The sequence below is a fragment of the Gavia stellata genome, chromosome 2, assembly GCF_030936135.1.
Source record: "Gavia stellata isolate bGavSte3 chromosome 2, bGavSte3.hap2, whole genome shotgun sequence".
In the NCBI taxonomy this organism is placed as follows: Eukaryota; Metazoa; Chordata; class Aves; order Gaviiformes; family Gaviidae; genus Gavia; species Gavia stellata.
The window spans coordinates 33,044,368-33,058,329 of NC_082595.1; the positions used below are offsets into that span (position 1 = coordinate 33,044,368).

At 37.5% G+C, this 13,962-nt stretch overlaps 1 protein-coding gene across 1 annotated transcript in view; it reads left to right on the forward strand.

The window, feature by feature from the left end:
* THBS2 (thrombospondin 2) overlaps nt 1-11,008 on the forward strand; it is a 34,264-nt gene extending 23,256 nt beyond the window's left edge. Inside the window, exons 16-21 of the mRNA XM_059828278.1 lie at nt 366-600; nt 3,699-3,926; nt 4,390-4,661; nt 5,621-5,718; nt 7,998-8,137; nt 8,831-11,008. Of these exons, the coding sequence (XP_059684261.1) occupies nt 366-600; nt 3,699-3,926; nt 4,390-4,661; nt 5,621-5,718; nt 7,998-8,137; nt 8,831-8,838 (981 nt within the window). The 3' untranslated portion in view covers nt 8,839-11,008. The remainder of the gene's footprint in view (nt 1-365; nt 601-3,698; nt 3,927-4,389; nt 4,662-5,620; nt 5,719-7,997; nt 8,138-8,830) is intronic.
* The last annotated feature ends 2,954 nt before the right edge of the window (nt 11,009-13,962 follow it).

A 13,962-nucleotide genomic window follows, 5' to 3' on the forward strand; every position in this document is an offset into this window, starting at 1 on the left:
GGTATGCCTGAGTTTGTTGGTCCACGCACAGATAAGTAATATCAAGCATACAGAAGCAATCAGAAAATGTACTTCCCAGACTGCAACTCCCCTGTGATCTCTAGAATGAGAGCAATGAAGATCATGGCCAAAAACCTGCCCTGGAAATGTCTTAGCAACCAGATCTTATGCACAGATGGCAGAATAAGTAGCTATACTAATCTGAAGTTATGTTACTGCTTTAAGCACAGTTGTCATCATGATATCGCTGGTCTCCAGAGAAGTCCTTGAAGAGAAATGTTGAGAAGTTAAGAACCAGGATATCCATACTTTTGTGTTTAGTAACAATAATAAATTTACTTCTTTTTTTATTTTTTTTTTGGTAGACTGATGCAGATAATGACCTCGTTGGTGACCAGTGTGACAACAATGAGGACATAGATGAAGATGGCCACCAGAACAACCAAGATAACTGCCCTTACATCCCCAATGCTAACCAGGCTGACCATGATAAAGATGGTAAAGGAGATGCCTGTGATCCTGATGATGACAATGATGGTGTCCCAGATGACAGGGACAATTGTCGCCTCCGATACAACCCTGAGCAGGAGGACTCTGATGGTAAGAACAATGTAATATGAATTTTGTTTCGTCAGTTCTGATCTTGGAGTATTAGTATTTGGTGAAGAGAAAGACTTCAGATCAAACTGAGCTGCTTTTGATATTTGAGACACTGTGGACTTCAATGGAACTGCACTGGCCAGTTTGGTCCAGAGTTTGAGCATTAGGAATCCTCTTTGACAGGTGCTCAAAGATGCACATACTTATTTCTAGAAGAACACCTTTAAGAAATTAAAAAAAAAAACACACCAGATTATTTTTTTATATATTTCTGATTTTCACTTTGAATTGGGAAATTGAAAGTGAAGAAACTTTGGGAAAATACTTCAAATAGCTTGAATTTCAGATGACTTAAAAATGAAAAATGAGCTGCTTTGCTTTTAAAATAAGTTGTCTTCTGAAAATTAAAATGGAAAAAAATATGGTTTAGTGCTGTTTTATTTTGAAAAACAGACTATTTCTCCAGTTTTTTTAAGTCTAAAATTATTGTTAGTTTTTAGTTATTTTTGTAAAAAAAAAGATTTATGAGCAGCTTTTCTCAAATTTGCTTTATAGGTAGCTTTAAATATGTCTTGATGTTGTACATGTCACAGTTTAAGAAATGGATATGTAATTGTTCTTTTCTCCAGTTCTGTGGTAAGATGTTGCTGGTCACTCTCAAACAGTCCTTCTCTATGTTTGGCAGTATTTCAATAATGAAATGGTAATATTTTCAGAATCATAAATGTAATATGATCCTTTGAAAACCACCGTAGTATGTCTACAAGTAATGGCCCTTGCAATAAATACAGGTGAGCAATTCCTGTTCTGAGTTATAAAGCTTGCTGGAGTCATTCTGTGGTTATGTTGGCGAAGTTGAAAGCAGAATTTAGTATGTACACGATAAGATTTTATTTACATTTAGAAAGAAAATCCTGAGCCCTGACTGATTTTCTGGTAAGACAACTGCTTGCAGTAGGAGGTTTCTGGTTGGTAGTCAGTAGTAGTTCTTAAATTACTCAACCCTTCAGTCCAATTATGTAATGGGAACATCTCTGTACTTGCCAATCTCTGGAATAGTCCTTTAATTTCAGAAATATTCCAGAATAAAGGTGCCCTCAAATTGGGGTAGTTTGTTATAGTCAGCTGTGACCTGGATCTTGCAAGAGAGCCTACATTTCTGTATGGAGTAAATATTCACAAAAACAGTAAATTTAAACAGTTTAGCCAGCTCATCACTGTCATTAGTGTCAGGTCCAACAAAAATCTTGGAAAAGCGATAAATAAAGCCAAAAGATGCTCCTATGCTCTTGAAGATGTGAGCTATAGCATATGAAGATGAGGCCCTAGAGAGAGCTGTTGGACATAGCTGGGTAAACAAACGCTTTCTAACTTTCCTTGACAGGGAGTCAACGTTGTCAGCAGTAGCTCAGTACCAAATGAACGTCAGCAGGACTTTCAGTGAATAATTAGATTCTCCTGTGACTTGAGAATTACCTCTTTGATATTGGCAAAGGAATAAAATTGGAAATTCATTCTCTTTTCTCCAATAAGTACTAAGACAAACAGGTGAAGGAGCACACAGCTGGTCAGGATTTGGAGTTCTCGATGGCTGGTTGCCAGGGTGGAAAATGGGACCTTTTTACCACATAATCTGAACTGCAGAAAGTCTTTGAGATATTAGATGCTTCAGCTTTCTCTAACTACTTTTTTTTTTGGCTGTTGCCTAAAACTCATTCTGCTTTCTCTCTGAAAGCTTCATACTTGGATAATGCTGTGCTGGTTAGGCATAGTAATGTAGCTTTCCATTTGTTTGTGAAGCATCTAATAGTAGGTCAATAATGAATGAGCTGGATCATTGCTATATCCCATTATGTTAAATTCCATGTTCTTAGAGCAGTCACAAATGCTTAAATTAAAAAAGCAGATTCTCAGCTATATGAGGATAGAAAGAAATTATCTGGTAGTTCTGGTTTTACATTCGTACCCAGCGTAATATCCAGTGGTTTCTATTGTAAAAGTCAGAGCCATTTGTGAATTTGTTTCTATACTTGTCTAGCCAAGTTTTTCTACTTTATTTTCAAGTGTTTGTACTATTGTATGCCACTGAATAGCAGTGGCATTGGGAATGAGATAATTTTGTTTTAGACACCTCCATTCATCACCTGCTATTCAAGGCAAGTCACATCTACTGGTTTCCACCTATATTATGGGTAAATTAAGAAAGGAAATATTTTTTTTTTTTAAAATATTGAGCATAGTAAAATTGTTGAGCAGCAGCACAACTGTAGCTGAGCTGTATGGATGTATTTTTAGGTTCTCTAAAAAACTTCTTGCAATTCATATAACAAAACTTAATATTTCCATTCCTCCAAGGCTAGTCCTGTTGGATACAGTGCTTCTTTCTTTTTTCTTACATTTTCCTGAAGCACTACAGTTTTTATAAGACAAATTGTTCTATGCACCAGTGAAAGAGTGACTGAGCGTGTATGCATATTTTACTGCAATACTGTCCCCACTTTCTTTTGACATGGATGTGACATTTCTTCAGTCTGAAGCACCTTAAATGGATTGTTGCTGAAGGAATCTTGAGACACAGATAAAAGAGTCTGAAAAAAAGTTTAATATCTTCAATTGTATATAAGGATTTAGTAATGTGCAGGAAGATTAAGATTTTAACACTATTGTTTGAATTCATTTACACTGCACATATTAAAATGTGGCATTGTATCCACATCTGGGACAAATCAAACTGAAAATGTAATACAAGCATTTAGTGAATTACATCGACATAGCAAACTTCCAACTTTTCCCACCCCAATTCTAAAGCAGTGTAGACTGGGGCCAAATTGGTCAGTGTCATAAACCACTAACAAGACAGTTTTATTAACGATTTTGGCCCTGATCTAAGTTGATGACTTCTTCCAGTCATTACCAGCAACATTTCCAATGGACTTTGCGAGAATGAAGCTTTCTTTGGAGTCATTTAGGGCATTCTTTGAGAAACAAGAGAATAACATACTTACATGCATCATAAATTTCTTCCATCGGTTGGAGAGCTGTTAGGAAGGCTGGATAAATTGCTAACAATTGCATTTGCTTATTCACATTGCTTATAGGTGATGGCAGAGGTGATATTTGCAAAGATGACTTTGACAATGACAATGTCCCAGATATTTATGATGTATGCCCTGAAAACAATGCCATCAGTGAAACCGATTTCAGAAAGTTCCAGATGGTCCCCCTGGACCCCAAGGGAACGGCTCAGATTGATCCCAACTGGGTTATTCGCCACCAAGGCAAGGAACTGGTGCAGACTGCCAACTCTGATCCTGGAATAGCCGTAGGTGAGTATCAGATGTCAGCTATTGTCTCTGGAAAAGTAATGAGTGATATCGTGTTAAGGAAAGAAAAAAGACTAGATAAACACACCTTTTCAGTGCTGCAAGCTTTGGACTGACACATGGGGACAGTGTATATGCCCAAATTAAAAATAGCTCAATGCTGTTTGCCTTTGTTGACCATTCATCTCATCACTGACTGTAACAAACATAAAATACCTAGTTGAAGAACTTGATATAAGTAGAGTGCCTGCTGTCTTCAACACCCCTTCTAAACAACTTATTTCTCTCCAGAAGCCTCCACGCGATAGGTAGGCAAGTGTAATTACCTCCTCTCCTACAGGTAAGGAAACTGAAAAAGATAGTTTATGACTCCTGGCAAAACTCAGGGAAGAGCTGGGACTCTTGGTTGTGGGCGGCCAGATCCAGCATTGTAACTCGATGGTTTGTCTCTTTTGTCCTCTCCCAGGCTATGATGAGTTCAGCTCTGTTGACTTCAGTGGGACATTCTATGTTAACACGGACCGCGATGATGACTATGCCGGCTTTGTGTTTGGCTACCAGTCCAGCAGTCGGTTTTACGTTCTGATGTGGAAGCAGGTCACTCAGACCTACTGGGAGGACAAACCCACCAGGGCTTATGGCTATTCTGGTGTGTCACTCAAAGTAGTTAATTCAACAACTGGTACTGGTGAACACTTGAGAAATGCACTCTGGCACACAGGAAACACCCCTGGACAGGTGAGAGATTTAAAACTTCAGGCCAACGATGCATGACTAATATTTTAAAAAGAAGGGAGGTGTCTAGAAAAGAATTTCCTTTCACACCTCAATTTTTGCAGACGTTTATCAACTTTTCTTCAATTCCTGTATTACTAGTGTCAATAATAACATTTGCATTGTGTTTCAAAGAAAACATTACACGTATTAAAAATTATGAATGGAAAAAATTACATGTATAAAAGGGAAGATGTGATGTGGTCCAAAGAAAAGGGAGTGAGAGGTCTCACTTATCCACACATGCTTTGTGACCTCTGTATTGGCATTTGCTTCTTCAGCATTCCAGCTTGTTTGAATTATACGTTGTTTAGAAATCACTAACCAGTGACAGCCAAAGAGAAGAGAAATGAAAACAAAGAGAGAAAAACTGCTGCTGTTCCAAATAGGACCCAGCCATGGAAGAAACTTGTGCCTCTTGGAAATTAAGTTAGTGGGGCTTCGCATGTGGATAGGAATTTCGCACTTCAGAGCTCCTTGCAGGAACAAGACCTTGACTGAATGCGAGAGATTTCAAGGAGCAGGCCACAGGCAGTAACATCTGTGCAAGCTGCAGTCCCTCTCCTTCGGTGGAGCCACTCATACAGTTAGAAAAAGTAGCATTGACTCTGGCAGCGTGGGTGTGTATGTGCAAACAGGGACAGGACTTCCTAAGGGGAGTCAGGTTCAATGCTGTGATGGTCTTCAGTGATTCCAGCCATGAAACTATAGATGAGTAACTGATCAATAAGTTAAGACAGAAATTTTCATTACTCTCACTCTGTAAAAGAGGTCTGCTGATCATACCATCAAATGTTAAGCACTATTTTCAGTTTCATGCTCTGCAGCAAATAAGCTTTGTCTGCATGTACAGTTGCTATAGTGGACATACACTTACTGGAGCACAGTCTGTTTCTAATAAGGCATTTGTATTCCTACTGTAGGTGCGTACTTTGTGGCATGATCCCAAGAACATTGGCTGGAAAGATTATACAGCTTACAGGTGGCATTTGATTCATAGGCCTAAAACAGGATTAATAAAGTAAGAAATGTTTCTGCATCTCCGTATTTTCTAGTAGCAAAACTTTTGTCTCTGTTGATATAAGAGCTATGTTATCAGTTTCTTTGTTAGTTCTGATAATGTTGATACTTGTGTGACAGTTTGTTCCAATATTTTGGGGACATTTTGTTATCTTTAGAATAAGTTATTTCCCTGTTCAGATGTATTTAATGTAGTCTGAATGGTTCAATATTTACATCAGCTAAATATTCTTAAAGAAAAAACCAAAATTCTTTCTCACTAGCTCCTCTGTAAAGGGACCAAAAATTCCTGAGCAAAACTCAAAGCAAGATTAGAACACGAGATTTCTCCCCAGCCTCTGGAATTTGAATGAATGAAATTAATTAGAAACATCAGAATTGCCACAAGGAAGTAGGCCAACGGCCTGTCTACTTCAACATCCTGTCTCCCATAGTAGTTTATACGAGATACTGCAGAAGTAGCCATGAGCACAGCTGTAATGCACACAAGGAGCTATGGCATATGACTTTCTTTAGAGCCCAGCTGTTTATCTGCTGTTCCAAAGAATGAGCATTAACTGTCCAGGTCAATTTTATTTTCTACTAACTACTGTAACTGTAAAGGATGTTTTTCATGGGGCAGAGTCTGACCTTACCTCTTAAGGTCTTGTTTGTGCTTATGAGCAGGGGAGTTTCATTTGGCTGTGAAACACAAAGGGTAGACAAATTTGGGTAGACTAATTTATCTGTTTCTTGGATGAAAATAGTTTCTTTATGCATCAAAGTATTGCAGTGCAAAGCATTGATTGATACAGGTCAAAAGGAAACTTGAGTTTTTCATTCATGTTGCTGTTACCTGTATCTTCCTTTGCAGAATCTATTTAGTGTCAGACAAAGCATGTTTCAAGTGGTATCCCATTAGATTCATCTAGCATTACAAATTGTATGGTCCAGGGCATTAAATTCCTTCATTCTTTAGGGTATTTTTATAGAAAAAAAATAAATAAAATCAATTATTTCACTAATATAGTAATGAAACCATTTTATTTCTACAGAAATAGCAGTTTAGTATTAACATGATTAGAGCGACATAATTTTTTTTGGCGGGATGAATAATTTATTTTACTCTTCCCAATTGTTTTGGGTCTTGAAATTTTGAGAATTACGTTAAATAGGGTTACATGAACATGAAAACCTGTCATTCTTTTTGCTGTTCTTTTTACCATCCATTAAATGCTGTTTTCAGGGAGCAGTTTCATACTTGTCTTTGGGCACCTTTCAGAAAATAAAACGCTTCAAAGTAGAGCAAGTGCTGGACATGCCTTTCTGCCTAAGTAGAAAACTATACCTAACACTCGAGTTACAGGAAGTTGCTTAAGTGAGTTCATCCTCATGTGAAGCCATCCTGCTTTGTATAACTAATGTATTGTCAATTGAAGCAGGACCATAATCCCTTCCTTCAGAAACTGCTCTAATTAACAGACTATGGAGTCACTTATTATTTGGGCCAAAGGCTTTTTTAAGAGACTGAGAGCCTAAGAGCCTTGACTATCTCAAGGTCACCCATGAGAAGTGGAGAATCCAAGTTCAAGGAACTTGTCTATCTGATAGAGAAGGAAAATGAAGAGACGTCTTTAGAGGTCTTTTGGCTCCAGGGCGGATGCCTGAAATACTACCAAAAAAAAAAATATCCAAAAGAAAAAACCCTCAAGTTCTCCTTGTTTTCCAATTTATTATTAGTCTAGCTGTTTGCATCCAAATCCTTCCAACTTTCATTAAGCTCTTAAAATGTCTGAAATTGAGAATTAGCCTGTCTCAAATTAATGTTTTCTTTGACTCTAAAGGGATGGTTCTTCCAAATTCTGATGTTGGCCCTTGCACCTAAAGATAAATAAATCAGCCGTTCACACAGCTGTAAAGATGACTTTGCTAAGTGACGTGGCAAGGTCTTGTGCTAACCTCTGAGTTCACAGCGACAGGGGCTTATCAATGAATGCTAGTACATGACATAGTTCATTCTAGGAGACATGACTGTTCTAAATAAAGAATTGGGAAATCTTTTGCAGATGGTGCATATAAAATTACTTATGGAACAGCTCCACTGCTTCTGATTAATGTGTTATGGCTGCCAGCCAGGTGGACACGAGATAGAGACGAGAAGCAATCCTTACAATGAAGTTGGGTTGTCTGGTGCCTTGTTAAAATTAATTCTGTTTCAGTTCTTGGGAACTGTTACCAGCCCTTAACACTGGACACTGCATTATCCTCCTTGTCTAATTTAAATTATGTTATTCTTTACAGAGTTTTAGTGTATGAAGGGAAACAAGTCATGGTGGATTCTGGACCAATCTATGATACAACCTTTGCTGGTGGACGATTAGGTCTTTTTGTCTTCTCTCAAGAGATGGTCTATTTCTCTGACCTCAAATATGAATGCAGAGGTTAGTTACAGAAAATGTCTGGAAAATGCTGAAGCCTTTGATAACCTGTGGAGCAAGCACAAAATATGGAAATGAAAAGTAACCTCTAGTTACTGAAAGCAATCTGTAATATCATAGCATGGAGTAAACCTTGATTTGTTGAAATACAGTGAATGCCCTTTGCCCCTATAGTAATCTCAGTCTGAATAACAGAACCCAGATATTTAATACTACCCACCCGGAAAAAATGAGATAGAAATTTCTGAGTGAGATACACACTTAGAATACTCTCTGTGTATCCACGTTCCTTTGTAGGCTATTTCAGCGTGTCCTGTGGGCAGAGAGCTACTTCTGGATCACCCGTCTTTCAAGAGGCATGAAGGAGGGAGCAGATATTTTTAATGAGCATGTCTGTGTATAGTGCCTTGTCCAAAATGTTTTGAAATACAGAAAATGCTTTCCCAGGTTTTCTTACATATGATTTTTTATATACATTTAGATACATAGGTGCACATACACATATGTGTGTGTCTCTATGTATATAGGCAGATACCTATTTTTGTATAATGTCCTCACATTTGTAGGAAAATGCAGAACAGGAAACATTGTGCTGCATCCTCACACTGTATCATGATGGACCTCTGTTCTTGTGTGATTGACTTCCTAACCAAATAAAACAACCACAATTAATATCTTTTTCCCCATTTCTTTCAGATGCTTGAGCAATGGTTGCTGCATTACCAGCAAAGTACTGTAAATGCTATGCAACCTAGACACCTCAGTACATCCTGGTACTCCCAGTTTCTATTTTTGTGTACCTCCTGTCCTCTGTCCTCGTGCTCCACTCACCAGGTACTTCCCTGCTGCCAGGAGTGCCTCAGCCATCCCTCTACCGAAGTGCCTTCTCACAGCCAGGAGTAATGAAACCTAAATGTGAGCGTCCAACCCACCACTGAAGCAAAAGTAGATTGATACATTAGAACACTTTTGTACAGTGAAAACTTAGCAAAACATGTTTGTTTGTTTATTTGTCTTTTTTAAGGAATGACGTTTACATATAAAAATGTAATTACTTAATGTATTTATATATATATGGAGAAAAAGAGGGGGGTGATGATTATCAGTCATTGTCTTTAAGTGAGGAAAACCGTGTTTGAGTAACTTTCTAGGTGTATGGTTGACAATTCCTTGCTCTGATCGGGGCTGGACTTCAGTAACACAAAGCCTCTGGGTCAAATTTTAGCAAAGTAATGGAGGGCCACACCAACAGTATCTATAATAACAAAGCAAATGCCTTTGGATAATAAAGTAAAGGTCAATTATGAACATTTCTTGATCCAAAAAGATGTTCTTTAGCTGATGAGGATGCTTTTAATAACACCTATTAAAATTACAGTTGGTAGAAATGTCAAATTTGCAACCTAAAGCATTGTCTAGTAGAGACTTAATTCAGGCCAAACAGAATTGAACTAGAAACTCACATGTGAAAGGGAAGAGTGATTCATTTAAACATCCAAAGCAATCATCACTGTTGTCTGACTTTCAAAAAATTATTTCCAGTTGTTCCGTTTCCATCATATTTTGCATTCCCTTGTAATAAAGAATATACCACAAGCATGTGGAGCAAAATGAACCTGAACCACTTTCCCACCTCTGCTGCAAAAAGCACTTTGACATCCTGAATCCTGATGTGGGTTTTTGAAAAGGTGGCAACGGCACAATTAGTTAATTTGGTAACGTATGAATTTAAGGTTCCATTTATAAATATTTGGTAGTATTTATTATTATTATCACACTGAGCTACCTTCTCTGATAATTTATTTTAAAGCATGTCATATAATGCATCAGTAATACATTCAAAAATATTTTAAAGCTATTTTTAAAAGCATACCACAATATGTAGATATTGTCAGAGCATGGTATACACTTAAGTATAGTTTCATGGGTATATTCATGTATGCTTTAAAGTTAAATGAATAATAATACGGAATTTATAAATGGGACCTTAATATATATCCAGTTACCCTATTTTTAATATTTTGTGTTGTTACCTATGTCTGCTGTATATAGAACTTCTTAAATAATGCTGAAGGGATACCAGTGTTTATTCTAAACAGATACAACAGTTACTCAGATATACAATAGTATAAACATGTTTAACATTTTTTTTGTTTTGTTTAAGTTGTATGAGCTTTGTTCACAAAAAGAACACACGCTGATGTAATTTTATTCATAGATGGGTTTACTAATGGAATAATACAGTACCTCTGCCTTCTTACAGGGCACAGTGGGCTAAATGTTGAAACAACTTTTTCTCCCTTGAAATAGATTTTGTTGCTATATTCGTTAGAAAGGAATCCACAGTTGCTGGCTTTATTGCACATTTTATAGTGTTCATATTATCAAATCTTTTTTTGTTTCAATTTTGTTTTGTTGCTTTTTTTTTTTTTCCAAATCCTCTTCATGAGGTTTTTAAATGTTTCAGTTTCTTACTTTTGGTGTTTCAAATTGTATCCCCAAGTCCCAAGCAGAAGGGAGGGTGACTTCATTAAATGTAATGGTTGTAATGGCTGTGTAGGGTTTTTTATTTTGTCAGAGAGAGACATCGGTGTGGGGATGAAGATGTTAATATTTGGACTGTATCATAATTTTCCTATTCTATGTAAATTATTTATGATGTTTTTTTAATTTCTTTTTCATTTTTTTCCTTGCAAGTGTGTGTGAGAGAGTGAGATCAATGAAATTTCATTTTGTTTTGCCAAAGATTGTAAATAATTATTTATTTGTTTACATGGACGGAACTTTATCATTTCACGTCCTGAATCATTTAGTCAGATCCTCATTTATATATATATATATATTTTTAAGAAATTAATGATAGGAAATAAACTGTAAAAAGGTTTTATAAACAAAATTCTCCTTACCTTTTTTATAGTTAAAATGTTTCTTGAAAAAAATATTCCATTCCCCAAAGCCCTCAGTTAAATAAGCCTCTTGCCTTGCTATAAACCAGCTCATTTCAAGCAAACCAGCAAATCTGTTGCTTGGTTACAAATCACTGTCTTCTGAGGCTGTAAACAGCAGGTTTCCTAGTCTCTCTGACAAGACATCATTCCTCGTGAAGTCCTTATCTGGCAAACTATTCCAAGTTTTATTTATGGCACTGTGACTGAGAAATTTTGGTCCTGCTTCTCTTTTTTTTTGCTGGACTCGTACACACATTCTCTGTATTGTGTCTTGGCCAATGTATTTGAACAAATACCCAATCAAAATACACAAATAGTTCTGTAACTGCTTCTGCTGTGAATCCCATCTGAGTCATTGGGATTCGTTGGTGTGAGCAAGGATTGCCTTCCTGTTGGCGAATTTCAGGAAACAGTGAATCGTCACTAACCAAAGAGAATAAAATACAAGAGAAAATTCTTAGCATGAGGGATCTTTGCCATGAGTATGAACTGCTCCCAGGGAGGGGAATTTGAATTGGATTAGGAAAAGTAAGAATGCCCAGCATGCCAAAACGCCAATTGTGAGGTGTGAACTCAAGTCATGTTCTCTTATAAATATCCCAACTATTCACTTTTCTTGGCCTTACAAATATCCCAGCTATTTGCTTTTCTTGGCTTTTGGTTCCAGTGCAAGTACTCAGAAATCACACAAGAAAGCCATATACTCTTCAGCACAATCTTTTGATGAGTCCTTTAAACTATTACAAATGTTCAGTCTTGTAGAGAGGTGGCTTTCTTCTATTTATGCTGCAAGGATGTCAACGATTGACATTGTTCAGGTAATAGAGCGATCAAGATCTTGTTACCCACATTCTCAAGAGTCCCATTGAAATCTCTGGTATGGATCTGCAAGAGAGTTTTGAGCATGAACACTTAGTGATGATTCAAAGGAAAAAAAAAATCCCTTTATGGCAACCAAACAAAACCCCACAAAATCGACCCAGGGAAATAAAACAACTGGAAGCATGTGAAATCATAACAGCAGCACTTCAGTACTAGTATAGGGTCTCTGAGAAAAGTAGAGAGGGAAGGACCAAAAAAGCAAATATTATGCTGTGAATGAGCAGGTTCACATAAAGCAGTGACATCCCCTGACCTCTGTCCATTGTTCTATCTATAGGCTTTTGAAGATATTCAGGAATATTTGGGTAATTTGGGAAAAATACATATTTAAAAATTTTGCAGCCTCTGCACTTCTGGTTCCCAGAGATACAGGTATGGAAGAAGGCGGCCAGAAATCCCTGCAGAGAGTCTGTTGTTCTCACAAGGGGAAGCAAAATAGAGCAGGCACTGATTCTGCCACTGACTGCTGCATGATACCAGGCAGAATTTTTTTCATTTCCCTGAGCATCAGGCTCCCATCTACTAAAAGTCAAAGATAAATTTCCTCCCCTTTAAAATCCTTTTGATAAGTTTTATGGATCTTACTGTTCCGGGCCAGCCAAAAAAACAGGAAATACTGAAATCCTGAAAACCCTCTCAAATTAAGTTCTGATGAGACTTCTTGACCACTTTTAAAAGATGGGTTTTTCAGGTAAACTTTGGATAAGCCTCTGAATTCTGAAAAGTTAAGCTGAACTCACAGCATTTAAGGATTTCTCCATTATAAGAGTAACACATTTACCATGGTTTCTTCCAGAAAGGAAGGAAAAAAATCCACCCAAGGATTATACCTGTGATTTCGCACATCAGGCAGCCCAAATACTAGCATCACGAATGCTAACATCTGTGTCTACTCCTTGCTAGCTACACAATGGGGGCAGAAGCTGAACAGACGACCCTAGTCAGTGGGCCAAATCCTTATCTTGGTCAGCTCAGTGGGAGTTTTGCTATGGACTTGAGTGATATCTGGATGAGATTCAGGGTTCGGCTTGTGCTGCAAACCTCCATAGAGGAAGAGCTCGCATGGAAACATCTGCTCTCTAAAGCCATTTGAAAAATAAATAACTATGTAATAACTTGGCACAGTCTTGTTCCCAATGTGGAGAAGACCACCCTTGTAGATCAGGAAGGGGGACTTTGAAGCAAAAGAAGCCTGGGACTGATTAAGGCAAAGGTCCATCTAATCCATTATCCTGCTTCTTGAAAGCTGCCAGTACCAAATGCACCAGAGGAAGGTGTAAAATCTTTATCATTAAAAATCATACATCAGCATGCCTAGAAGGGAAACATCATTCCTAGCCCCAGGCAGTTAATGGGTGGTTTCTGCCTTCGTGCCTGCATGGCTTACTTTGTACTAATACAGCTTCAAATATTCTTGTTATTCATATAAATATCTCAGGTTTTTAATCCCACTTCCTGACCTATTGAGAGTTCTGGAGGTTGATTATACATGATATACAGTATAAATTTCCTTTTACCAATTTCACGTCTGTTACTGTTTCATTTCATTGACAGGCTTTATTTCTCACAGACTTTGGGAAGGAATGAATAATACATACTTCATAATAAAAATGCATGTTAAAAAAAATAATTCTGCTTTGCTTTTACTGCTTGTGTGCATGTATCTGTAATGGGTTCATGCATTGCATCAAAGGTAGAAGAATTTCCTCTGCTTGATGAAAAGATCAGCTGTCATTTTGCAATTCTGTTTAGGCATAGGATGCTACCCATGGTTATGGCCTTCTCCAAGTCTCTCTGCCTAGACATGTCATATATGTGTGCATGTGCGCGCACACACACACTAAAAAATCTACATATTTTGCAAAGGATAAGTCATTCTGTGCTTGTCCTGTTCTTAATGCTTTCCCTAGCCATCTACTACTGGCCACAGCTGGAATCAGGCAAATGAGTTGGACAGATCTTTTACAACCTTTTATCCTGTCAATGATCATTGATCAT